Source organism: Cebus imitator, unplaced genomic scaffold, assembly GCF_001604975.1.
Source record: "Cebus imitator isolate Cc_AM_T3 unplaced genomic scaffold, Cebus_imitator-1.0 Scaffold385, whole genome shotgun sequence".
Classification (NCBI taxonomy): domain Eukaryota; kingdom Metazoa; phylum Chordata; class Mammalia; order Primates; family Cebidae; genus Cebus; species Cebus imitator.
In genome coordinates this window covers 2,362,029-2,389,647 of record NW_016107700.1, presented here as the reverse complement: position 1 = coordinate 2,389,647, position 27,619 = coordinate 2,362,029, and the positions used below count along the sequence as shown (strand labels likewise).

Sequence of the window (27,619 nt, the reverse complement as noted above, 5' to 3'; positions counted from 1 at the left end):
TCACGGCAACCTCCGCCTCCCGGGTTCAGGCAATTCTCCTGCCTCAGCCTCCTGAATCGCTGGGATTACAGGCACGTGCCACCATGCCCAGCTAATTTTTTGTATTTTTAGTAGAGACGGGGTTTCACCATGTTGCAGGATGGTCTCGATCTCTTGACCTTGTGATCCACCTGCCTCGGCCTCCCACAGTGCTGGGATTACAGGCTTGAGCCACCACGCCCGGCCATGTTTAACTTTTAAAGAAACTGCCAAGCTGTCTTCCAAAATGGCTGTACCGTTTTACATTCCTACTGGCAATGCATGTGGTTTCCTGTGTCTTTACATCCTCACCAGAATTTATTGTCTGTTTTAGATTATAGCCATCACAGTGAGTGTGGAATTGTATCTCTTTGTGGTTTTAGTTTGCAGGAAAATGTGTTATTCAGTTGAATAACACAAACATTTGCTGGGAATCAGCTATAAGCAAGGTCTTAGGTAGAGTATCTTGCATACGCAAGATACACAATTGGATGCAGTGGCTTACACCTGTTATCCCAGCACTTCTAGAGGCCCAGGAAGGAGGATCACTTGAGGTCAGGAGTTCAAGACCAGCCTGGCCAATGTGGTGAAAACCCATCTCTACTAAAAATACAAAAAATTAGCCAAGTGTGGTGGCATATGCCTGTAGTCCAGCTACTCGGGAGGCTGCAAATCATGAGAATCACTTGAACCCAGGAGGTGGAGACTACATGCAGTGAGCCGATATTGCGCCACTGCACTCCAGCCTGGGCTACACAAGACTCCATCCCCCCCCCACCCCCCGCCAAAAAAAAAAAAAGAATCTATTACAGAAGATACAAAATTGAACTAGATACAAACTATCTAGTTGGACTCTTATTATTTAGGAGAGTGAGAACAGGCATACCATAAAATAACTTGACAGAGGTATACAGAATGAGAGAGGTATGAGTTAGGATGATAGAACACAGTGTGAACTCAACAATGGGTAGCAGTTACTGGTAACAACTTGCTACCTTTTTATTAATTGACTTTATACCTTTCAGGGCTTTTGATAGAGCCCACTGTTCTTTTTCCTGTTACCAATTTTACAGAAAGGTAATAGCAGGTTTGGCCTAGTCTGTCTTCTGCATGCATATTGGCTACCTGCTTTTGTCTGTTATTTCAACGTAGCCAAATGCCTATTTATTTGTTTTCTTGTAGATGGGAGCACTGCTCTCAGACTGTTTTCCAAGTTTTAACTATTAATTCCTTTTCTTTGCCATTTCAAGGGCTTGGTGTTTGCCTATATTAGCTACGTCTGTGGGCGGGGGCAAGGTTCTCTGCTTCTAAAGCTTTTGAGTAACTGATGAAGGATTATGTGGCAAGCCCCTCCCCCCCCCCCCCCCCACCTTGTCTTGCGTTAGATTTGGCATGGTATATCTCTTGCTAGTTATCTGTCATTGTGGTTTTCTAGTCTTTTGTTATTGAGCATCTATTAGCTGTTCTCACCAAGAACTATATAAAGCCAAGTAGAAATGCAGAGTAGAGGCTGGGCGTGGTGGCTCACACCTGTAATCCCAGCGCTTTGTGAGGCTGAGGCGGGCGGATCTCAAGGTCAAGAGATCAAGACCATCCTGGCCAACATGATGAAACCCATCTCTACTAAAATACAAAAATTAGCTGGGCGTGGTGGTGTGCGCCTGTAGTCCCAGCTACTCGTGAGGCTGAGGCAGAAGAATTGCTTGAACCCGGGAGGCGAAGGTTGCAGCGAGTCGAGATCATGCCACTGCACTCTAGCCTGGCCCCTGGCGACAAAGTGAGGCTGTCTCAAAAAATAAAAAAAAAGAAATGCAGAGTAGAACTGTTACATGTTAGGGAATCAGCAAAATTGTTATTATGGTCAGTTTCTAGTATTGGTGTTAATGAAGTAGAATAATTATGTACATGTAGACATAGGTGATAGTTTTCACCTCAAGGAAGTATTCAGTTGAAGGAGAGGGGAGAGGCTGGTTCCAGGTTAAAAGTTTGCAACTACTGATGAGGCTGGTAATATTGATAACTTCGTGGAGAGGTTTATGGCTTCTAAAATGCTTTAACACATATATTTTTTTAAATGTGCTAAATGTCAGGGGTTCTTTTTAATTTCAAGTTTTTAGTTATGAAAATCTCAAAATACTCAGAAGAGTATTATAACAGATCCTTATGTGTGTAGTTGCCTTCAGAAATTAACAGGTGTTAATTTTGTTATATTTGCTTCAGGGTTTTTTATCTCTCTTCCTCTTTAAAGAAATAAAACATCTCAGATACATCCAACTTTCTTGCCCTCTCTGCTCCCCAGGTAAATATTATCCTGAAGTCAATGTTTATCATTCCCATACATACTTTTGTACATTTACAGCAGATGAGGTATTCATAAACAATATGTATACTGTTGTTTGTATGTCTTTATATTTGAAACACATAGTATCTTTGGTATTTCCCTTTTTCCATCTTTTTCCTAAACTTTTGTTTATCTGTGTTAATAGAGGGAGACCTGATTTCTTCATTTTAACTAGTTTAATGTAAGTGGTGACCCTTGCAGCTATGTAATAAACCTATTATTTGCAATGTATTATTTAATTGTATGAATAAAACATTCATTGCTACAGTGCACATCTGTGTATATGCATCCTTGTGCATATAGCAAAGAGGGTTTTGGGATTGACACCTGGACTGGAATTGCTGGGTTGTATACTTTCCTTCAGTTTGCCTGTATTTTGCCAAATTCCTCTCAAAAGTACTGTATGACTTACAGTATTGTATTGGATAACATTTACTTTTTTTTTTGGTTAACATTTACTATTGTTTGACATATTACATGCTTACTTGTTTATTTGCTGCCTGGATTTCTGCATTAGTATGTAAACTTAACAGTGGCAGGGATTTTGTCTCTTTTGTTCTTTTCTTTGCCTGGCATAGAATAGGCAGTCAGTAAACATTTAAGTGAATGGATTATTTCATAAATTTGATCTTCTCAAAGCTTTGGCATAGGTAGACCAAACAAATAGGCTGTAATGTCTGTTTTCTTGTGCCCGTTTCTCAGATAAGGAAACTGAAACACAGAGACCAACTGACTCTTTTGGGTTACACACCCAGATAGGATTTCTTATCTTTTGGCTTTGTCCAAGCTTGTTTTTTTTGTTTGTTTGTTTGTTTTGTTTTGTTTTTTTGTTTTGTTTTTTGTTTTTTTAAGATGGGGTTTCACCCTGATGGCCAGGCTGGTCTTGAACTCCTGAATTCAGGTGATCCACCCACCTTGGCCTCCCAAAGTGCTAGGATTACAGGCGCGAGCCACCATGCCCGGCCTTGTCCAAGCTTGTTTTCAGGTATGTGTTAAGATTTATAGTTCTTCTAAAAGGTATTATAAGCTCTTTATAGTCAGAATGTGACAAAACTAGTTTTCCAACCCTCAAATGTTTGTTAAATACTAGTGTATGCGTAGCATTTTGAAATTTTCAAAAAACAGGGAGGTCTTAGCTGGCTAGAATTGAGGTTTACATTTTTGTGTACTTTATGGCACTTGGTGCTTGGCATATGGATGAGGCCCCATTTGTGTTTGTGGTATGAATGAATGAATGAGTTCTTTTGCTTTAGAGTCTTTCACTCTTGAGTATCTCTGTGGGAGACCTATGGGCAGTAAACAGTTATCTAGGAGAAAGCATAAAGAATGTGTAAGCCCTCAAAGTGTGCTTTCCCAGAAGGCAAGCAGGTCTTATGTTAAGAGACCAGCTTAGATGAGAAAAGGCCTAGGAGAAAGTTCTTATAATCAGAATTAACTTAGTTGAAAATATATCTAATACACCTACTGAAAACTATACTTTAGCCTATCTTAAATGTACTCGGAACACATGTTAGTTTGCCATTGAGCATTTGGCCAAAATCATGTAACACAAAGCCTATTTGATAATGAAGTATAGACTAGCTCATGTAATTTATTGAATGCTGTACTGAAAGTGAAAAACAGAATGGTTGTATGAGTATTTGAAGTACAGTTTCTACTGAATGCATCTAGATTTCCCACTATTGGAAAGTCAAGAAATAAGTTGGATCATTTTAAGTCAGGGACTAACTATATCTTAGGATCCCCCAGGGGTCTGGGGTGTCTCATAACTTTTAGCTCCAGTAATAAATGGGAGGAAAAGAAATTTACTGTAGATCAAGTACTGAGCCAAGTATTTTATGGACATTATCTCATCAACAACTCCATTAAGTAGGTGGTAATATGCACATTTTACAAGTAAGGAAACTGACCCATCTAATAAACTAGCTAAGTTACTTAGCTTCTAAGTTAACAGAGCTGGGAAGTTGAACCTAGGTCCACCTTACTGAAATCTCTGCTCCTTTTCCTAGACCAGTTTTTCTCTGGAGCAGAAGGAAATGAAGGCCTGATTTGTCTGACATATGCAGAAATTTTTTAAAAAAGAATGAGCTTACAGAATTAAATTTGCTACATTCTGTTGGGCTTCCAGAGAAACTCTACAGCAGTAGTAGTCATATTAAGCAGCCCTCTCCTTGCCCATGAGTTGATCAGTTTCAGGATTTTGGTTTGCTTGCATGTCATTCATAAAATTCAAGCTCAGGTCCATGTTTCTTCATTGGAGGAGTGCAGGCTTGGTACCTGCCTAGAAAACTTCATATTGTAATGTCAGATTATCTGCTAATTAAATGATTTGCAGTAGCCTGAGTTTCTCTTCCATGCTATCTACTTATTTCTTGCTCAATTTTGTGATGGCCATAAGATGGTGCTGCAGCTTTGCAATCAGCCTTAAGGATAAGGCTTAGGGGATGAACACATACTGTAGTTGTGAGACACATGGGACATCAGTAGGGCCTTAGAAGGGATTGTGTAAAAGCTGATACTTTAGGGCTTCTTTTTGCTTTCCTTTTGTGTTCTTCCCTTTTCTTCTAGGTCTCCAGGAAAGGTAGTTAAGGCTATACTAGTGTTAAGTCTTTATGGTTTGCATGGAGCCAAGCAGGCTGTTGCTCTCTGCTGTGTGGCGTGGATCCTTTCGGTGCAGAATAAATAACTGCAGTAGGAAAGAAACACATATAATTTTTCCCCCATTCGCAGCCCTTTGGGTTGTAGTCTTTTCCCATATAGCAGACACTATACTAAAAAAATTGGGGTGGAGGAATCTTCATTGACATCACAAGGTGATTTTTAAATATAACTTTTACAATCTGAAATTTAGATTTCCTGCCCTACTGCAATTGGAATAAAAACCACCTGAGCCTCCTTTTAGCAGCTTCTTCTCTTACTCCCACATGGCAACAAGTGTTATCTCTTTGAGCTCTTGGTCTATGCAGAGTCTAGTTGCCAATTCAGTGGGGGAACTTCTTATTTTATACGACTGGCAACTGAGTACAGACTTCCACTCCTGCAGTAGTTAGAAGAGAATAGTTGGGGTTGAAATTAAAAGTCTTAAAATTTACAGAGGTTCGTGTTCTGGCTTTGCCACTTACTAGTTGTGTAACCTTGGGCTATTAATCAACTTTATTTTTTTGAGATGGAGTCTTGCCCTGTTGCCCAGGCTGGAATGTAGTGGTGCAATCTCAGCTCACTGCAACCACTGCCTCCCAGGTTCAAGCGATTTTCCTGTCTCAGCCTCCTGAGTAGCTGGGATTATAGGCGTGCGCCACCACACCTGGCTAATTTTTGTATCTTTAGTAGAGACAGGGTTTCACCATGTTAGCCAGGCTGGTCTTGAACTCCTAACCTCTTGATCCACTCGCCTTGGCCTCCCAAAGTACTGAGATTACAGGCGCGAGCTACCACGCCTGGCCTTATTAATCAACTTTCTTAAACCTCAGTTTCTTTTTTCTTTTTTGGAGACAGAGTGTCATGCTGTTGCCCAGGCTTAACTGCAGTTGCATGATCTTGGTTCACTGCAACCTCTACCTCCTGGATTCAAGCAATTCTCTTGCCTCAGCCTCCCAAGTAGCTAGGACTAAAGGCGTGCGCCACTGCACCCAGCTAATTTTTTGTATTTTCGTAGAGACTGAGTTTCACCATGTTTCCCAGGCTGGTCTCGAACTCCTGAGCTCAGGGAATCCACCCGCCTTGGCCTCTTAGAGTGCTAGGATTATAGGCGTGAGCCACTGCTCCTAGCCAAACCTCAGTTTCTTTACCCATAAAATATAAAATAATAGTTTTGACCTCATATAGTGACTGTAAGAATTAAATAAGAGAATCCATGTAAATAGTTTTACACAGTGCTTGGCCCACAGCAAGTGCAAAAAAATATATTAGATATTAGCAGTGACATTATTAATAATTGCTGTTGAACATTTATGTCAAATATTGTTCATCATAGACCCTGTTTGTCTGTTGTATTTAGAAGTGATATTCTTTTTACCAAGGATTCCTATACTCAAAACCAACTTCCAGATTTTTCCTGTCTGTGTCATTGGCTGGCAGAATTAACAGATCTTTCTTTTCTTTTATAGGAAAAAGGAGGGAAATAAGTGCTCCAGAAGGCTAGATCTTTAAAGTCTGTGTTCCTTTTCTTAACTGTAAGAAGGCAGCTCTGGTCTCTTCAGGTTATAATTTGATTAAAATAATTTTATTGTCTTCTGACCTGAAAAAATTCAGGATATGTGTATATTCTTGATATTTTGTTTTGGGCATCTTGGTGCGACACTTAAAATCTATTTCATTTTGTAGTTTGGGAGCCATAATTGCAGTTTCACCAGCCCTAGTTCTTCTTGGCCCTTCCCTTCCCTTCCCTTGCTGGTTGGTACCAGCCGAGCTGGTTTTGCTTTTTCCCTCTTTGATACTATTCTCCTCCCCCTTCTTCCACGTTACCTTCTGCCATGGCCTCTCTTCTTTTTCCCTCCCTTTTCCATTTACTCTTACATTTTCCCTCCTCCTCCTGGCCCTCCCTAGTTTCTCCCCTCCCCTGGTTTCTAGCTCCTTTTTGCTTTCTGTTTGTGTTACTGAGGGCAGTGCTCCAATTACCTCATATTTGGAGAGAGGAAGCTGCAGCCAATCCGGTTTCTGTCTGCTTTTAGGTCAAGTGATTTCTGAACTGCAGTGAGATGCTTTGAATTTGTCTTGTTGCAGCTCTGAGCCTGTAAGATGGCTGTCTGAATCGGCAGCGGCTAGAAGAGACAGAGAAAGGCGGGGAGGGAGGGAGAAAGAATTGGAGGGATTGCTGGCATAGTGCATGTTTTTAAATGTGCATCAAATCCGATGAAGCCAAGGTTGGGATTCCTGTGGGATCCCAGGACTGGCTTAGCTGCGTTTTTGCCGAGATTAGGAGAGGAAGGAAATGGGAAATTCACTGGGCTGTTTTAAGGAGCCGAAAGAGTCAATAGCTATTCCTGAGAAGGCTCCCATATCTCCTAAGAAAAGGGTTCGGTTCAAAAGGAAGTGGAGAGGGAAGAAAATCCCTACTCCAGAGGCATCTCACCAGGAAGAAACCTCGGAAGGAACTGGAGTCATTGAAGAGACTGAAACCCTAACGAAGTTAACAGTGAGTCTCCAAAAGAAGGACGGAGTGGGAGGGTTAGAGCATACCTCCCCAGATATTTTGCTGCCTGTGGACTCAACCCCCAACTCACGGGCAGTCGATCAGGGGATGATAGTACAGGTAAAGGAGAGATTCCAAGGGGAGGTCCAGACTGCCCACCTTTTGTTGGAGAACGAGTCTTCAGTTGCTGGAGGGGTCTGGGATTCCTTGGAAGAGGGGATGACTGTCATTGCTCACCTGCTTGATAACCCAGCAGAAAGGAACTGTGAGAAGTCAGTGAGCCAACTGGTGGAATTTCCGAGGACAGCATCCTGCAGCAGCAGGGCTGTGCTGCTGCCTTTGCAAGGAGAGACTGCAGTGGAGAAAGGAAATACTCAGCTTGGGTTTCGGAGCTGTGCTTTGCCTAGGACAGACTACCTCACTGATACAGGAAATCAAGAACAATTTTCAGAGGGCTGGAGTGTGGAGGAAGGAACCAAGAGTATTTCAGTTGCCCCTCAGACAGGTTCCTGGATTACAGAATGTTCTGTTTCTTCATCACCACTGGACCAGCCTGGAGGCCAAAGATGCACGGAGCCTGCCCATGTGGGTCGAGTGCCCCCCCAGGATTCCAGACTCCCTACTTCTCAGAGTGATTTGTCTGTCAGTGGTGTGACTGTGAGCATTTTGCCCTCCTCCTCTGGCTATGGCAGTGATGGGCCGCACATATACGAGATCCAAGCTAAAGATACAGAACCTGAAAAGAGCTCTACTTCCTTCTCAGAAGAGGATGGTACTCTTTCTCTGGAGGCAAGCCACACCCCATCATGGGGTCTGGAAGAGGTAGGTGGGCATGTTCAATGGATAATCAGACTGCTGTTTGGATTCTTGGCCCTTAAACGTATTAAAGCTGAGTGGGGTGAGCAGTGAGGGTGTTGGTGTTTCTCAAACTCACCCCCATGTGAGTTAGTGTCTGCTGGAGCTCAGCAAGCAGAATCTATTTTAGATATGCCCCCTGATGCTTGAAACCAAGACTTGTCTCTGGGGAGTCCTTGATTCTGGGTAACCAAGCGACATAATTGCTTGATCTATCTGGTGGGATTATCTCTCGAGGTACAATGTTAGATAGTACTTACTCTCAGGCAGGTCTGTTTACCAGCTTCCTTGCTACAAGAAATTGTAGTGTAGCACAAGGGACGATGGGGAGGGGCCTAACTGAGTCTCTGGAATGAGTCTCTGGAATGATTGTAGAAGGGGTAAGGTAGCTATTGTCATGCTTGCTCTTCCCCACATCTAGTAGGAGCGATGTTCTTATTAGAGCTGATGCAATCCTATCTCTGTGGGGAAATTTTTGATGGCAACACTCATTCAGTATTTGTATAGGTGGAGAGGGCTCATCCTTCTTTGGCTCCTAATTCCAGGATTAGAGGAGAGGAACACAGAGTTATCTGGGGATTAGTTGGGGGGAGGGTAGGTTAGGGCAGTTTGAAGGTTTAAGGCCAGAAAAGTTTGTTTTGTGATTGGACTTGTTTAGGGCTTTAACGTGTTTTTATTTTGAGGAACATATTGAGGATATATTCCTCAAAATAAAAATATTTTTTATTTTGGTGGTGATGAGGGTGATAGTGGTGCTGCTGGTGGTGGGTGGTGGTGATGGCTGTTGCTGTGAATGTTTTTAAAGGTCAAGGAACAAGTGAGAATCCAGAGATCTGAACACCGAGGTAAGGACTCAGCAAGACCATGGGTAGCACTGCATCTGGCATGTAGGTCTGTGATTGTGTAGGTGACCAAAGTTATAATTCACCAATGGCTAAAGAACTTTTACTGGCATGTTGGCCTCTGCAGCAGAAGAATTAAGGACTTCTGCCTCAAAGGGCAAGAGGTAGAAAATGAGGTAGGGCACTTTCCTTGTCTACATGTGGGCTGCTGATTCTGTACAGGAGCCCTGATGTTTGCAGAGCAGGGATATGATCCACCTACTGGTGCCCTGCTTATCACTAGCAGTGTGAGGCTGAGAAAAGATAAAAATTTTAAGCTAATCTCTGCTTAAAATTTCCTCGTTAGGGATAGATTTCCCCAACAGACAGCCCCATCTTAGTGCACTCTGTTATTAGAGTTTGGAGACTCCCAACAGTTTGAAGAAAAAATGGCCATTGAAAAATGTCTATTATATGAATGGGCAAGAGGTTTCTTGGGCCTCATATAAAAATGGATATGTGGGGAGGGGGAGTATGATAATTGTGTTATGGTAGGAAGAAAGGCAATGAAATTACTGGGATGGGGTGCATGAGTGTGTGAAACTGTTCTCACATCACTATAAAGAAACACCTGAGACTAGGTAATTTACAAAGTAAAGAGGTTTACTTGGCATACGGTTCTGAAGGCTGTACAGGAAGCATGACGTTGGCATCTACTTGGCTTCCCGAGAGGCTTCAGGAAACTTACAATCTCAGCAGAAGGCAAAGGGGCAGTAGGCATGTCATTTGGCTAGAGCAGGAAGAAGAGGTTGTGGGCGGAAGATGCCACACACTTTTAAATGACCAGATGTCATGAGAACCCACTCACCTTCATGAGAACAGCACCAAGGGGATCGTGCTAAACCATTCATGAGAAATCCACTTTCATGATTCATGATCTAGCCATCTCCTACCAGGCCCCACCTCCAATATTAGGGATTACAATTCAACATGAGATTTGGTAGGGACATAGATTGAAACCATACCAATGAGTATTTGTGCTTCATCAGATTTTTTAAAATGTCAAAGTCAACTTTCATCTTGTAAAAGTTGGAACAGATATAGAGTAGTTGGGGTAAAACCAACTGTGGAACTGATTGTTCTTTAGTACAACTGGCATTAAAATTGAAATTGTGTAGTCATCATAACACTATAGGGCGCATGCTTGTAAAACTGAGTGTGAGATTTTCAGAAACTTGGCATGCAAAGTTTTAGGAACTCCTAGTAAAATCAATCCTAGATAATAGACCATAGATAGCAACGGCACCTTCGTATGGGCTGGATCTCCATACTGGCAAGGGAATGTTCTGCATGAGTCTGTGAGGAGTCTTAAAAGATTGGTAGGAGAAACCTTTGGACAGTGATTCTTCAGAATCAAAGTCCTTAAGGCCAAGAAGCCGCAACCCTCACTAGTCTCTGAAGGAACTAGTCCTGAGGGTGCTGCTCCCCTCCCTAACAGACTGTTCACAGGCTTGAGGACAGTAGCAGCCAAAGACACAGAGAGGGCAACACATACTAAAACTGATATGCAGGGCAAGAGCATCTCTGCTGAGAGTGGGAGCGCTGGGAGGGCACGGGTCAGAAGAGCAGCTGCTGCCGTTCACATACCAGCTCCTGTCTAAACAGGAGACAGCTGGCAGTCCAATTGAGTTGTTTTTTGCTTGCTTTTTTGGTGCTTGTTTTTAATATGTCAGAGTAGTAACTATCCTCACAAAATAATTTGAGTTCTAGCCACATTCTGTCTTCTGTTCATTAGTCCAGGGCTTGTTGATGGTAGTGAAACCAGGCTATGGATAGACATAAACTTCACAGTGGGCTTTGTTGCTTTTCAGGATAGAGAAAAATGGAAACTGTTTCTGCATCTTGCTAGTGTAGGGTTTAGATAATAGAATATACATAATCTGCTTTTCTATTAACCTAGTATAGTTAATACTTCTTTTGTCAAGAAATCGCACAGAAGCAAGATGACAAGGGTCAGCTGACAAGTATGTTTTCAGAATGATAAGTAGCCTAGGATTTGGAGCTGGATGGGAACAGGCTAATAGCAATTGCACTTTGCTGTCAAATAAAGGTCTTCTTCTCTGGCCCATTTCTTCTCTCAGGATTCCCTATTCCCAGCAGCTTTCAATATCCATACTATTAATACCTGGCTTATTTGAACAAGGAACATTTTTGAAAATCCCTTCCCCCTCCTCATCTTGTGCCAATCTCCTGCCACATGGTTAGCAAATCTCATTTAATGAAGAATTTTTCCTCTGTATCAATGTCCTTGCCACAAAACCTTAGAGTCTCTCCAATTTTAGGTGAATAGTCAGATAATACTGGGGGCTAGAAATGATAAGAAAGAGGTTGGTTGGTGTATTATCTTCTGGGCCCAGCCTTTTTTCAGTTTACAGATTTCCTTCTCCCAGTTGTCCTTTTTAATTATAGGGAGAGTTGTTTTACTAATACTAGGTTTGTACTGTATGAAGAAAGCAAAATTAACCAGATGACACTAGTGGGGGAATGCGGAAGGTAAAGTTATAGTTAGAGCTTTGTTTAAGAGAGGATTTTGTTTCTTTTTCTTTTTCTTTCTTTTCTTTTCTTTTTTTTTTTTTTTTTTTTTTTTTTTTTTTTTTTTGAGACAGAGTCTCACTCTGTCGCCCAGACTGAAAGGTAGTGGTGTAATCTTGGCCCACTGCAACTTCCACCTCCCAGGTTCAAGCAATGCTCCTGCCTCAGCCTCTGGAGTAGCTGGGACTACAGGTGCCCACCACCATGCCAGACTAATTTTTGTATTTTTTAAAGTAGAGATGGGGTTTCGCCATGTTGGCCAGGCTATCTTGATCTCCTGACCTTGTGATCCGCCCCCCTCAGCCTCCCAAAGTGCTGGGATTACAGTCATGAGCCACCACACCAGCCAGGATTTTGTTTCTTTTTCAAACAATTTTGCTTAATTAAAAATGTTACTAAAGAATCATTTTTTAGGTGTAACAATAGCATTGCGATTATGTTTTTAAAAAGGCCTTTTAGTTGGGCACGGTGGCTCATGCCTGTAATCAATCCCAGCACTTTGGGAGGCCGAGGCGGGTGGATCACGAGGTCAGGAGTTTGAAATCACTCTGGCCAATATGGTTAAATCCCCTCTCTACTAAAAATACAAAAATTAGCCAGGCATGGTGGTACGCACCTGTAGTCCCAGCCACTGGGGAGGCTGAGGCAGGAGAATCACTTGAACCCGGGAGGCGGAGGTTGCAGTGAGCTGAAATCACACCACTGAGTCCAGCCAGCCTGGGCAATAGATAGAGCGAGACTCTGTCTCAAAGAAAGAAAGAAAGAAAGAAAAGCTGGGTGAGGTGGCTCACCCCTGTAATCCCAGCACTTTGGGAGGCTGAGGTGGGTGGATCACAAGGTCAGGAGATGGAGACTATCCTGGCTATCATGGTGAAACCCCGTCTCTACCAAAAATACAAAAAAAATCAAGCCACTGAGTCCAGCCTGGGCAACAGAGTGAGACTCCATTTCAAAAAAAAAAAAAAAAAAAAACCCTTTAGAGATACATACTGAAATGTTTTTAGAGAAAAATATGAGATTTACTTCATCATAATGAGGGAAGAGTGAAGTGGGTGGAGTGTAGATGAAACAAGATTAGCTATGAGTTGATAATGGTTGAAACTGGGTGATGGGTACATAGGAGCTTATTATTCTATTCTGTCTCCTTTTGTATATATTTGAAAATTTCCATTCCAAATAGGAAGTTAAGAAAAACATTGTATAAAAATAAAATATGAAAGTTAACAAAAATAAAATTGTATAAGATAAAATGGAAAGTTAGGCAAAATAAGTTGTATAAAAATAAAAACGTAGTAATACTGGTCAAATTATTATATAATGCATATACAGTTGGCTGTCTGCATTGTTGGTTTCATGTCTGTGAATTTAACCCGTAATGGATGGAAAAATATTCTGAAAAAAAAATTGCGTCTGTAATGAACATGTACAGACTCTTTTTTGTCATTATTCCTTAAACAAGATAACAACTATTTACTGGCATTTACATTGTATTAGGAATTATAAGTAAACTAGAGATGATTTAAAGCATCTGGGAGGATGTATATAGGTTGTATGTGAATGCTACACCATTTTGTATCTGGGACTTGAGCATTCGTGGATTTCAGTATCTGCAGATTTTGGTATCCAAGGGATGTCCTAGAACCAATTCTCCATGGATGACTGTACTGAAAAGGGATTACTGTCCTATAGGTGAAGTGATTAAGAGCATGGAGCCAGATTGGCTGGGTGTGAATCCCAGTTCCACCACTTGCTAGCAGTATAACTTGGATCAGGTTACTTAACTTCTCTGTGCCACAATTTCCTTATTTGTAAACTGAACATAAGAATAGTATCTCCTTGCCAGGCACTGTGGCTCACACCTGTAATCCCAGCTGTTAGGGAGGCAGAGGCAGGAGGATAGCTTGAGCCCCGGAGTTCAAGACCTCCCTGGGTGATATATCAAGACCCTGTTCTTCACAAAAAAAAAAAAAAAAAAAAAAAAAAAGACCAAAAAAAAGAAGAATAGTATATACTTGGTAGAGTTATAAGAGTAATAGGAATTAATACAAGTAATCACAATAAATGCTAATTAATATTATTACTTAAAAGAACAAGAATAAGAAAAAAACTAACACCCTTGTAGAAAAATAGGGGAAAGCTCAGGAATAAGTAATTCACAAAAAAGGGAAATCCAAATACCTCATATACATAAGAAGACTCATTTTTACTAATAAGGATATAAAGATCAAACAACAACGAGATACCATATTTTTTTTTTAAAGAGATGAAGTCTCAGCTACATTGCCCAGGCTAGAGAGCAGTGGCCATTCACAGGCACCATCATTGCGCACTGTAGCACTTGGACTCAATCTTGTAGCTGGGACTACAAGCATACCACCATGCCCAACTAAGGTACCATTTTATACCTATCAGATTGACAGAAAATAAAACTCTGAAAATACCAAATGTAGGCGAGGATGTAAAGTGATGGGGAAACCTCTTATGGCATGTGGGTGGAAGTATAATTTGGTACTGTTCTTTAGAGAGTAGTTTGACAATATTTTGTAGAGTTGAAAAATGCCCATATTCTATGACCTAGGGTTACCATTCTGATTATATTCCCTAGTGAGACCTCTAGGACTCTGAATATGAAAACTGAAAGGAGCACTCCCTGACCTTTACCTAACTCTCAAATTGGTAATAAACACCTTTCTCTCTGTTCCTCACCAACACAGCTGCCATTGGATCCCACTAGCTAGGCATTTGTAGAACTACTGCATGGTGCCTTCATCTGCTGCTGTTTTGTTTTTTTTGTTTTTTGTTTTTTTGTTTTTTTTAAGAAAGAGCCTTGCTCCGACACCCAGGCTGGAGAACAGTGGTGCAATCATAGCTCACTGCAGCCTTGACATCCCGGGCTTAAACCTCCCACCTCAGCTTGCCAAGTAACTGGGACTATAGAAGAGTACTACCACGCCCAGCTAATTTTAAAATTTTTTGTAGAGACAGGGTCTCACAGTGTTTCCCAGGCTTGTTTTGAACTCCTAGCCTCAAGTGATCCTCTTGCCTAGGCCTCCCAAAGTGGTGGGAATTACAGGAGTGAGCTACGACACCCAGTCCTCCTTTTCTTCTTTTAAGTTTTCAAGGTCTGATGCTTCATCTGTAGTAGGGGAGGAAGTCAGCTAGAAACTTGAGGACAGAATAATCGAGTACCTACTTGCTCAGAACAACTCATCCACTGAGAGACTTACAAAGTCCAAACTCCTCAGCTGGATATTCCAGTTCCTTTGTAATCTATCTTATCTTTTCTCCTATGGGCCCAGTTTGAACCTTCTCATTTTAACTACTATTTAACTACTATTTTTGTTTCACATTATCTCAGTTTCTTGTGTAAACTTTGTTTACATCCAGTTTCTACCTGGAATTCTTTTCTTTCTGTCTATTCTGTAATTCCCTTCAAAGAGGAGTTTAAATTATACTTCTGGAGATCTCTTTGATCACTCCATCCCACAGTAATTTTCCATTCTGCTGAGATTCTATATTGGATATTACTATAATTATTGCTGTTTTTTTGTGTTAAATTTGTTTAACGCTCTCATGTGACCTACCATAGATACAAGGTGAGATTTTTTTTCCTCCAGAAATTAGCCTTCAGAAAAGAAAGATTGTCTTTATATTTTACTTCTTATAAAGCATTTCTTGTTATTAGGCTCCCAGGGAGCTTGTAGTCAGTTCATGAAAAAGGATGAATAAATCTTGTCACCATCTGCTAGTTCACTCAGTAATCATTTTTTTGTAGAGATCAGCTGATATAATTGATTCAACAAAAGAGAGAAACCAAAAATCTAAGAAAGTTTTAGTTATTGTTGCTGGGGATATAATCTCCTAATTGGAAGTGTTGAAAGTTAACTTTATACAAGCCTTAACATCAAAAAAATTTTTTTAATCACTCACATTGCATATGAAACACACACACACACACACCTTATGGGGATCATAAATAAACACAATAGAATAAATGAAAAAAAAAATCCCTAATCCAGGGTTATACAACTGGATTCTTGTGGTTTGAAATGAAATACACAGAGACAATGTAGACTCAGAAAAGTGCTGTTGTTAACTTTAAGATCTTAAAAAGAAGACAGTATTTTCTAGAAAATTCACTCAAAAAGTAGCTTTATTGAAGGAAAAGACATTGATGGTAAAGATGCATGTGAGATTTGAATAATGTGTGTTTTTGAAATTATAAAGGCAGAAAATACATTAATACTAAATGCATTAAATATACTGCTTAATTTTAAATATGTGTATATGTATAAATAAATTTCTAAAAGTTTGTATATTCAGGAGGACCACAGAGCTTCCCTTCTTGTTCTCCTGTTTTACTTTCACACATCTGTTGTCATCTGGGAAAATATTTGGGATAATCATATGTTAGTCAGTTATGGCATGTCTCAACTAAGTTCTTGGAGGGCAAGCATGTCTTTGTTTTTTGTTTTCCACCTTTTTACCTGACAAGCTTACTTTTTAAAACTCAGCACAGATGTTCTTGTTGCTGAGCAATCCCCTGGCATTGCTAGTTTGGATTACTTGCTTACCTCTATCACAACATTGATCTCTTTGTATAATAAATTGTCTCCCTGATTAAATTGCTTGAGCTTGAGGCCTGAGGCTGTGTTTTTATTTTGAGATTTATTTTTTTATTTTTTTTTTTAAGATGGGGTTTCACCATCATGGCCAGGCTGGTCTTGAACTCCTGACCTCAGGCTATCCACCCACCTCGGCCTCCCAAAGTGCTAGGATTACAGGTGTGAGCCACCAAGCCCAGCCTATTTTGAGATATTTATAAGAACTTAAGCACACTCCTAGAATATAATGGTTGCTTGTAAAATATTAACAGAGTAAATAAATGATGTGTGACTTTTTTTGTTCTTCTCTACGGTGCCTGTCATAGTGCTAAGATGTTGTTCAATCATTACTTATTGAATTATTAGGAAAACATTAAGTTTCTGGGAATACTTCAGAGAAGCAGTTAACCAAGCTTTGGGAAGTGTGAGTTGAAAGGAAATTCAAGTGGAATTTGCATAATCTTAGGCATAATATTGAGGCCGTTCCCCCCTCTCCAAATGGCTTCCTGCTTAAAAAACCCAGATGAGGGAGAAAGATCTCTGAAACTGAAGCTGGATTTCTGCATTTGGGAGATTAAGGTGGAAGCTTCTGCATAGCCCAGAGGACATTACTGTGCGCACATATCGTGTGAGTATACAGAAAGAGCTTGATGAAAGCCAAATTTAATTACTGAGATGGCTGAGATGATAATCCCATTTTTCTCATCCAGTTAACAGTCTAGGAAGGACCCTAATCCAAACAGGGCATTTTTTTTTCTTTCCCTTAGGGTTCCATCTATCTCATTACAACTGTGTTTAAAATTTGAAGTAAAGCTGTTCATTGAAGTAATTTTAATGCAATATGCAGAAATACTAAGCGATGAGAGATGTTTTCAGAAAGATTGTGGCTATAATGAACATACAATATCAATTAACTAACTGGAATTTCGTTTTTGGGTAAGGAACCCAAATACTCAGATTTTGTTTTTGCTTATTCAAGTTCTGTCTTTTTTTACTTCAACAAATCTATTTCCTGTTCCCAATAATGTTTTACTTTAATATGTATGTAGAGCAGTTACAGTGAAGGCAGTGGGATATGTCAATTTTGCATTTAGCCAGTGAAATAGGCAGCTAGAAATGTTAAGGGGAACTGAAATAGTATTGGTACTAGGAAGAAGCTGTTAATAGGAAGAGGCTCACAGGATGATATCTTGGGCACCATGATCCATTATTGGATCCTTGGCTCTGCAGTTCCATAGCCTCTCTCCACACTGCTGCCCCTCCCCCAGCTCAAGTGGAACTGGAGTTGCTTAGGTTTTAGGGAATTGACTCACATTGATCACATTTGCATGAAATTGATTGATGTGAATTTATTAATTTACAAAATAGTTTTTAACTGCCAAGTGATTATTTGAATTGGCCACTTAGTGCTTTTGTTGCTTTAGAATATCTATATGGGGATCAAATAATTATCTGAAGGTTGTCAGGTGAACATGGAGTCAGAACAGAGAGGTGGTGAGTGGAGGAATGATTTGTAGGATGGTCTTATTAGTTGGCATCATCAAAGTAGAATAGTCTGATTTCTTTGGTAGAAATGTACCTGTTTAAGGGCATGTGAACCCATGTCCCTTGAATCTGCTAGGCAGGGCACAATTTCACCTTCACAGGCATGGAGGCAATACTTTGTGGCTTCCCTTTTCTCTACTCAATGCAAGCTTCCCATACTCTTCTATTCTCACAGTCTTTCTTCAGTCTATCTTAGTAACATTTAGTAGCCTGCAGCTTTCTTTTTTTCTAAATAAAGTGTTAAAGTCCCTGGTCTTGTTTTTTTTTTGTTTTTTTTTTCTCATATTTCTCATCTATTATGAGTTGAGTTTGTAAATTCAGACACTTGGAGATACCTTACTATTGATTTCTCCCTTGTATTGACGACAAGGGAAGCTACTACTTTCACCGTACTGCACCTGATAGAGAATACTAAGAGACAGGATGTTCTGTTGTCATGCCTGTGTTTTCTTTGGCCCAAACACCCAGACCAAAAATTGTGCTGGATATGCTGTCTTATTATTATGAGAAGGAAATGCAGGTACCCTAAGCACTGCCTACGTCATCTCGTCGAATCTTTATAACAATCCTTTGAGAAAGTTATTATCCTGTTTTAAATATGGTGAAAATTGGGCCAGGAGGTTTACATGGTTTGCCTGAGGTCACATTTCTAGTAGATGCCTTCTTTCAAACAGATATCTGTCTGATTCAAAGGCTTAACGTCTTTCCTTGTTAACAAAGATTATTTTTATAGTTTTTATTATACAAAATAAAGTGTGATCATTACTTAAACTCTGAAAAAAAAAAAGAATAGGAAGAAAAAATGAAACTATTCATAGTCCCACTCCAGAGGAGGCAAATAATGCTAGCCTAAACTTATTTCAGTTTACACACTGCTTTGAATTCGCTAAGTAACCTGTCTACCGATTCTAGGTGGGCTTTATCCCAGAATACTTTTTTTTTTTCCTTTTTTTAATGGAGTCCTGCACTGTCGCCCAGACTGGAGTGGAATGGCACAATCTCAGCTCATTGCAACCTCTGCCTCCTGGGTTCAAGTGATCGTCTTGTCTCAGCCTCCCTAGGCTGAGACACACATCACCATGCCCAGCTAATTTTTTTGTGCTTTTAATAGAGACGAGGTTTCATGATGTTGACTAGTTTGGTCTCGAACTCTTGATCTCAGGTAATCCGCCTGCCTCGGCCTCCCACAGTGTTGGGATTACAGGCGTGAGCCACCATACCTACTCCCCCAAATACTTTTATTTGCTTATTTTTATTTCATTCATAAACCAAGTTATTAATTAAAACATGTTAAGGTCCCAGTATACAACCAGCACAACGCTAAGTGCAATGGACAATGCACTGAAGGACTGTGATCAGTTGGTCTCAGATTTGGAAGTTACTTCCTCCACAGCATCCCAGTTTCTGCTTGAACACGTCCAGTGGGGAGGAGCTCTCCCACATAGGGGCTGCTGTTCAGTTTTATATTGCTCTACTTGTTAAGTTGTGGTGCCAGCAACTCTCAGGAAACCTGTAGTCTAGGGGAGATAAGATTAAATATATGAAATAATAGTAATGCAAAATAACATTTATTTATTTATTTAAAAAAATTTTTTGAGACAGAGTCTTGCTCTGTCACCCAGGCTGGAGTGCAGTGGTACAATTTTGGCTCACCACAGCCTCTGCCTTCTGAGTTCAAGTGTCTTGTGCCTCAGCCTCTCAGGTAGCTGGGACTACAGGTGTGTACCACCACTCCTGGCTAATTTTTGTGTTTTTAGTAGAGATGGGGTTTTACCATGTCAGCCCGGTTGGTCTCGAACTCCTGACCTCAGGTGATCTGCCTGCCTCAGCCTCCCAAAGAGCTGGGATTACAGGTGTGAGCCACTGTGCCTGACCCAAAATAACATTAAATTAGATGATGATAAAAGAATGTCAGTGTTGTGGGAATTAGGTAAGTAAAAACTGAAGCAAGACTAGCCTTCAAATAAGGAAGAGAGAAGGGAGCCCTTATTTGTTGAGCATAACCCTCAGTTTGGGCTAGGGGCTTTAATGTGTAATCTTGCTGATTATCATAGCAACCCTGAAAAGGTGGTAGGTATTATTTATACTTTACGGGACTCAATTCAAGGTGTGTGTGCAATCAGAGATATGCACTTTTTCCTCACCTGCATTAAAATCTCTCTAAAATAGGTCTTGTGCTGTATTTTGGAGATTTCTTAAAGTAGCTTTCTTCTTCTTATAAAAATGTACAGGATTGCCAGGCGTGGTGGCACATGCCTGTAATCTCCACACTTTGGGAGGCCGAGGCAGGTAGATCACGAGGTCAGGAGATCAAGACCATCCTGTCTAACATGGTGAAACCCCATCTCTACTAAAAATACAAAAAATTAGCCAGACCTGGTGGCATATGCCTATAGTCCCAGCTATTCGGAAGGCTGTGGCAGGAGAATTGCTTGAACCCGGGAGGCGGAGGTTGCAGTGAGCCAAGATCACGCCACTGCACTCCAGCCTGGGCAACAGAGCAAGACTGTCTCCAAAAAAAAAGTACAGGATGTAGAAAATTTGGAAAATATAAAAATCACCTGTAATGTTACTCTGAAGAGGTAACTATGATTATTAGTTTGCTGTATTTCTCACATACATACAGTATATGCACCTGTATTGCATGCATAGATGTATGTATATGCATGTGTACATATATATGACTATACTTAAATGTATATTTTGTATGTTTTTTATAACAAAATAATCAAGATTACTATATATTGTTTATATGCTTTTTCTTAAATTTGGTAATCGTCCTATGTCGTTAAAATTTTCTTTGCAAAACTTTTTTAAGTGCTACAAAGAATTCTATTCTGCTATAATTGTGCTGTAATTGTTAACCAGTCAATCCCTTATTAGAATTTAAGCTTTTTATAAACTTCTGTTGTCACTTTTATTATTCTTTGATAAATATTCATTTATAAAATTATTTGTTTATATTTCTGATGACTTCCCATCAAGTTGTATGTGTGTTTGAAGACTTGATTCAAAACTGACATCCAGAGAAGTTATGCCATTTATATTTTCACTAGTGGCAGTGTATGACAATACCAAATTTTAGATATTCTCTCAATCTTGAATAATATAATTAAAAACAAACATTTCCTAGTTTGATAGGTGTCTCATGGTTTTAATTTGCATTTCTTTGACTACCAAGTGGGTGAATATATGTTGGAATAGTCCTCTAAAGTGCTGTCAGCCTTGGATCTTCAATTTACTACAAGCCATAATGGATGGAGAAGAGAAGGCCAAAAGACTTTGTCTTATTTATGAATTATTCTGTGTCTCGTCTTTTGGCAGATCTCTGACATCTACATTAGTGGAGAATCAGGGGACATGTCAGCCAAGGAGAAGCTACTCCTGTGGACCCAGAAGGTGACAGCTGGTTACACAGGAATCAAATGCACCAACTTTTCCTCCTGCTGGAGTGATGGGAAGATGTTCAATGCACTTATTCACCGATACCGGTAAGAACAGCGGAATTTCTGTGCTCCTGCAGGGCTTCTTCTCATCTCTTGTTTGTAATTAGTTATAATGCTATTTCCACCTCCTCAACCAGGAATCAAAGCTTTGATTCATTTGTTCATTTGAAAAAGGAATATTTATTTAACTACTTTTCTAGGAACTGGTCATAAGGAGCAGTGAAGAAAACAGCAGAAATTCTTACTCTCATGGAACTTAACCTTTCAGTAGGGAGAATAGGAAATAAATATATGCTACCAACCAGTGGTAAATGCAGTGGCAGGATTAGAAAGTGACAGAGGTTTGTAGTATTTTGGACAGGGTGGTCAGACATGGTCTTTTTGGTCAGGATGTTAGACCAGAGCCATAAGGGGGTGAGTCATTCGGGCTTTTGGGGTCAGAGTGTTCCAGCTGGAAGAAATACAGGTGCAAAGGGCATGGAATGAGGGCTTGCTTAGAGTCGTTTAGGAGCAGCAGATGGCTGAAGTGAGGTGAGGAAAATAGGAATTCTGAATGACAAAAATCAAAATTATTGACTTCTTAGTGGTCATAAACATGCCCCAATTTCCAGTGCTAATTGATGGTATTTTCCCCATGACATTCAACAAACCTAAACTGTATGTTTAAGTTTGGCCTTAGGAAGCACTGGGCCCCTGGTGTATACTTAAAAATGGAATTTGTGGCCGGGTGTGGTGGCTCACGCCTGTAATCCAAGCACTTTGGAGGCCAAGGCGGGCGGATCACCTGAGGTCGGGAGTTCAAGACCAGCCTGACCAACATGGTGAAACCCCATCTTTTAAAAAAAAAAAAAAAATTGAATTTGTACTCTTCAAAACCTCCTGCCTTTTCTCTAACTCACTCAGTGTTTTTCAGCTCTGGGAACCCTTAGGAGGTTTTCTTTGTGTGAACTCATGTGTGATGTGTAGATGATGGCCTTTCATGTGCCTTGTTGGACTTTTACAGACCCGATCTGGTAGACATGGAGAGGGTGCAAATCCAAAGTAACCGAGAGAATCTGGAACAGGCTTTTGAAGTGGCAGAAAGACTGGGAGTCACTCGCCTGCTAGATGCAGAAGGTGAGAGAGTTTACTGAACTTAAGTAAGGAACGTGTATTCAGTATTCCTCCTTCTGGCAAGTTTCTTTGTTCTGACTAAGAAATTTTTTGTCCATTCTCTCTCAGATGTGGATGTGCCATCTCCAGATGAAAAGTCTGTAATCACTTATGTGTCTTCGATTTACGATGCCTTCCCTAAAGTCCCTGAGGGTGGAGAAGGGATCAGTGCTACGGTAAAAGAACATTTTTCTAGAAGGCCTTCTGACTTTGATTCATTTGAGTGGAATGAATTGCTTAGACAGTTTCTTAAGCACTTACAGTATACAGAGCACTTTTATGCTCTGTATCAGACCATATATCCAGTATCTTTATCATACGTGGATATTATCCTTGGCCCTGGAAATGAGTCTAGATATTGCTAATTTTGTAACAATTAGCATAGACCATTTGGAAGAATGTCCCTCTCATCCCCAGCTGTAATTCAGGATGAGGAAGTGTTTTCTCAGTCACTCATATGTCAGCTTGATTAGGTAGATTATGGCTCTTTTCAGAACATTTTTAGTAGCTTGATTTGTAGCCTTTTTAGTGTCAGGAAATTGAATCCCATCCTGAGAGTCCTTGAGGAGCTTTGAAACTGGTACTGTGAGCATTAAAGTGAGCACCATCTAGGCAATCAGAGGAAAAGGGTTTTATATAGTTTGGAGTGGCCTCAGCTACTTTCTCTTGTGCTTGTTGTGGCTATTGCTAATCAGGTGTGTGATATTTACCTTCTGGCAACAGGAAGTGGACTCCAGGTGGCAAGAATACCAAAGTCGAGTGGACTCTCTCATTCCCTGGATCAAACAGCATACATTACTGATGTCAGATAAATCTTTTCCCCAAAACCCCGTTGAACTAAAGGTAAAGTCAGGGACTTAAATTGTATTTGTAAAATCTTTATAGGGAGTAAGTCTCCGAGCTTATCACTGCTGGCTTCTGGATGAGGTGGTATGAAAAATTGGGTCCTACAGTTTGTGTCTATTCATTCACCAAATATTAATTTTATAGGCACTTTATAACCAATACATACACTTCAAAGAAACAGAAATTCTGGCCAAGGAGAGAGAAAAAGGAAGAATTGAGGAATTATATAAATTACTAGAGGTAAGAGAGCTTATCCTTTGCTGAAGCTTGGGGTTTGCTGGTCTGTACTGTTGTTGCTTCTTGATTATAGGTTCCTTGTATTCTCTTCCCACTGCACTGATAGCAGTACTCTCCTGGTGACAAATAATGGCACCACTCTCAGGCTGGTCTTAAAAAATTGTGTGGTAAAGGGGTACGTCTGCCTTTCCTACTTTTTATTTTTTATTTTATTTTGTTTTGTTTTATTTTATTTTTTGAGATGGAGTTTGTTTTTATCACCCAGGCTGGAGTACAGTGTTACCATCTTGGCTCACTGCAAAGCTCCACCCCCTGGGTTCAAGCAGTTCTCCTGCCTCAGCCTCCCAAGTAGCTGGGATTACAGGTGCCCACCACCATGCCCGGCTACATTTTTTTTTTTTTTCCCCAGGAGAGACGGGGTTTCCCCATGTTGGCCAGACTGGTCTCAAACTCCTGACCTCAGGTGATTCGCCCTTCTTGGCCTTCGAAAGTGTTGGGATTACAGATGTCAGCCACCACGCCTGGGCATCTCTATTTGTGTTTGTTTTTTTCTTTTTTTCTTCCTAGCTTACCCATACTAATTCGTTCAAGGCATCTCTATTTTTTAAAGTGCTTATTGGAAAATGGCCTATACTTATTCAGAAATCTTGAGTTTTGTGGATGAATTTTTCTGCTTCTCAGAGGGAAGCTAAAATCTTTTCCTAGGTGGAAAGAAGACTTCTATTCAGAATTTGATTTCTAAAGAATTTGAAGTTGTAGAGATGAGAATTTAACCTTGCCAGAATAAAAATTATAGGGGAAAGGAGGATTTATAGAAAGTGTAGAAGGATTAGAAGGGCTTAGAGTAGGTAGTCCTAGGGACTGTAGTCACCTCTACATTCTAGAGGTGACTTTTTTGCTCTTCACCTCAAGGGTGAAGAACCTGATACATATTTGATTGTTTTTCCATGTTAGACAATAGGAAAAACTGCTGAATGGCTGGGTAAAGAGGCAAAAAATGATGTGCAAAGAATAAATCAAAACTGGGACAAGAGGGCATGGCTGTGTTTTTGGACTGAAAGAGTATCTGTTTCAGGTGTGGATTGAATTTGGCCGAATTAAACTGCCTCAAGGTTATCACCCCAATGATGTGGAAGAAGAGTGGGGAAAGCTCATCATAGAGATGCTAGAGCGAGAGAAATCACTTCGGCCAGCTGTGGAGAGGTGGGTCCAGATCCTGAGAGTGGTCTGACATTATTTATTGAGTTGCTGTGAACCTTGCACATGACTATGGTTTTATCTTATTTTAGGCTGGAATTGCTGCTACAGATTGCAAACAAAATCCAGAATGGTGCTTTGAACTGTGAAGAAAAGCTGACACTAGCTAAGAATACACTGCAGGCTGTAAGTCTCTGACTGTTTTGTCCCACATCTTATGTCACATGTTTTTTGCTTCTCACCCTCTGCTCTAATGGCTGAAGTTAGCAATTGAGGAATCTGGATGTATTACTTCTCTTTTTTTTTTTTTTTCGGAATTGCAGTAGGCTCCTTGGCTCCCTCTGTCCTGGTGAGTGGGGACAATGGAAGTTTTCCTACTGTTATTCTCTCTTCCTGTCTCAGGATGCTGCTCACCTGGAATCAGGACAACCAGTACAATGTGAGTCAGATGTCATCATGTATATTCAGGAGTGTGAAGGTCTCATCAGGCAGCTGCAGGTGGATCTCCAGATCCTGCGGGATGAAAATTACTACCAGCTAGAAGAGCTGGCTTTTAGGTGAGGAACAGGGACTCAAATGGAGGGCTTGCTTGCTTACTGCTAAAGCTCATGGATCAACAGTAGATCAAGAGTCAGGCACTGAATCTTTTAACTTGGACCTTTGAGGTCAGTGTCTCAATGGGGATACTACAGGTATCTTGGGCAGGAATGTTCTCTTAGTGGAGGACAGTTTCCCCTTATTGCAGGCCCATCCCACTAAGTACCTGTAGGATTACTTCAATCATTGTGGCTTTTTATAACATCCCACATATTTTATTTTAATTAATTCACTCAGACAGGGTCTCACACTTATTACCCAGGCTGGCGTGCAGTGGCACAATCATGGCTCACTGCAGCCTTGACTTCTTGGGCTCAAGCGATCCTTCTAAGTTCAGCCTCCCGAGTAGCTGGGACCATAAGCACATGCTGCCACACCCAGCTAATTTTTGTGTTTTTAGTAGAGATGGGGTTTCACTATGTTGCCCGGGCTCAAGTGATCCTCCTGCCTCAGCCTCCCAAAGTACTGGGATTACAGATGTGAACCAACCACCATATCTGGTCCATTTCCATATATTTTAGAAGGACATGCAGGGGTGGGACACAATACAACATCTGATTCAGAAACCTTGGTGATCCTGCATTGGAACTGAATCATTTTCTGAGTGCAAAAAAAAAAAAAGAAACATCAGTGAGCCATCACATTCTTTTTATATGGGAGAAAACTGAGACCCAGAGAAGATGAAAATTATCTGAAGTCATGTGGCTAGTTTTACAGAGCCAAGACCAGGACCCCTAGTCTTTCTTTTGACCCCTAATCCATTATTTGTATTATTATACAATTTGGAAATTATATAAATAGTATTGTCCAATTAACACTAATTTGGCATTTGTCTTAAAAACAATTCTGAACTAGATGATAATATTACCCTATATTCATATAACACTTTTTCAAAACACGTTTCCTTGTATGATCTCATTTTTATTTTATTTTATTTATTTTTTGAGACAGGGTCTTGCTCTGTCACCCAGGCTGGGATGCAGTGGTGTGATCTCAACTCATTGCAGCCTCTGCCTGCTGAGTTCAAGTGATTTTCCTGCCTCTGCCTCCCAAGTAGCTGGGACTACAGGCCTGTGCCATCACACCCAGCTAAATTTTGTATTTTTAGTAGAGACAGGGTTTTACCATGTTGGCCAGGCTGGCTCATTTTTATTTTATCATATCTTTGTCAAATGGAAGATTTTATTTTTTAAAAGTATACTATAGACTTAAGTCCCTCTCTTTTTTCTCTTCTTCCATTTCAGGGTCATGCGCCTGCAGGATGAGCTGGTCACCTTGCGTCTAGAGTGTACAAGCCTGTACCGGAAGGGCCATTTCACTTCACTTGAATTGGTTCCACCCTCTACTTTAACCACTACTCATCTGAAAGCAGAACCCTTAACCAAGGCAACTCATTCTTCTACTACCTCCTGGTTCCGAAAGCCTATGACTCGGGCTGAACTTGTGGCTATCAGCTCCTCTGAGGATGAAGGCAATCTCCGATTTGTGTATGAACTACTGTCTTGGGTAGAAGAGATGCAGGTGGGTTTATATCCAAAAGTCTTATGCAGTATACTAATGTTTACTGGATCTAGCAGCTTATCTAAGAAGACCAGATTGCTCTGTGTTCCCTCTGCAGATTCTCTTAATTATTATTCTTTTATTTGAGTGATAGGGTCTTGCTATGTTGTCCAGGCTGAACTGGAACTCCTGGACCCAAGTGATCCTCCTACCTCAGGCTCTTGAGTAGCTGGGACAATAGGTACATACCACCACACCTGGCTTGATTTTATTCATTATTGATGCTGCCTGGGATCCAGCCCCCCTTCTCCTTAGGTCTTAAATGGATGAGGTTGGCACAAATTCTCACAGTCCCATACTGAATAGCATACAGGTTTTTTGGTTTTTGTTTTGTTTCTTTTGTTTTGTTTTTTGAGACGGAGTCTTGCTCTGTCACCAGGCTGGAATGCAGTGGCACAATCTTGGCTCACTGCAACCTCCACCTCCTGGGCTCAAGCGGTTCTTCCGTCTCAGCCTCCCGAGTAGCTGGGACCACAGGCGTGTGCCACCACACCCGGCTAATTTTTGTATTTTTAGTAGAGACGGGGTTTCACCATGTTGGCCAGGATGGTCTTGATCTCTGACCTCATGATCCACCCACCTCAGCCTCCCAAAGTGCTGGGATTACAGGCGTGAGCCACCGCGCCTGGCAGCATACAGTTTTCTAATTTGAAACCCTTTGGGAATCTTTTCTCTTC

The 27,619-nt window shown here is 40.7% G+C and overlaps 1 protein-coding gene across 29 annotated transcripts in view; it reads left to right on the top strand.

The window, feature by feature from the left end:
- MACF1 (microtubule actin crosslinking factor 1) overlaps positions 1 to 27,619 on the top strand; it is a 421,177-nt gene that overhangs the window by 195,587 nt on the left and 197,971 nt on the right. For 13 of the 29 annotated variants that reach the window (XM_017507991.2, XM_017507997.2, XM_017508007.2 and 10 more), the window contains exons 1-10: positions 7,058 to 8,312; positions 21,232 to 21,398; positions 22,357 to 22,469; positions 22,575 to 22,681; positions 23,229 to 23,348; positions 23,496 to 23,591; positions 24,664 to 24,791; positions 24,878 to 24,971; positions 25,188 to 25,342; positions 26,627 to 26,903. In XM_017507991.2, coding sequence (XP_017363480.1) covers positions 7,290 to 8,312; positions 21,232 to 21,398; positions 22,357 to 22,469; positions 22,575 to 22,681; positions 23,229 to 23,348; positions 23,496 to 23,591; positions 24,664 to 24,791; positions 24,878 to 24,971; positions 25,188 to 25,342; positions 26,627 to 26,903 — 2,280 coding nt within the window. In that variant the 5' untranslated portion in view covers positions 7,058 to 7,289. Of the gene's footprint in view, positions 1 to 7,057; positions 8,313 to 21,231; positions 21,399 to 22,356; positions 22,470 to 22,574; positions 22,682 to 23,228; positions 23,349 to 23,495; positions 23,592 to 24,663; positions 24,792 to 24,877; positions 24,972 to 25,187; positions 25,343 to 26,626; positions 26,904 to 27,619 lie in introns of those variants that run through there. The other 16 variants (XM_017508009.2, XM_017508022.2, XM_037731187.1 and 13 more) reach the window with 3 other exon arrangements.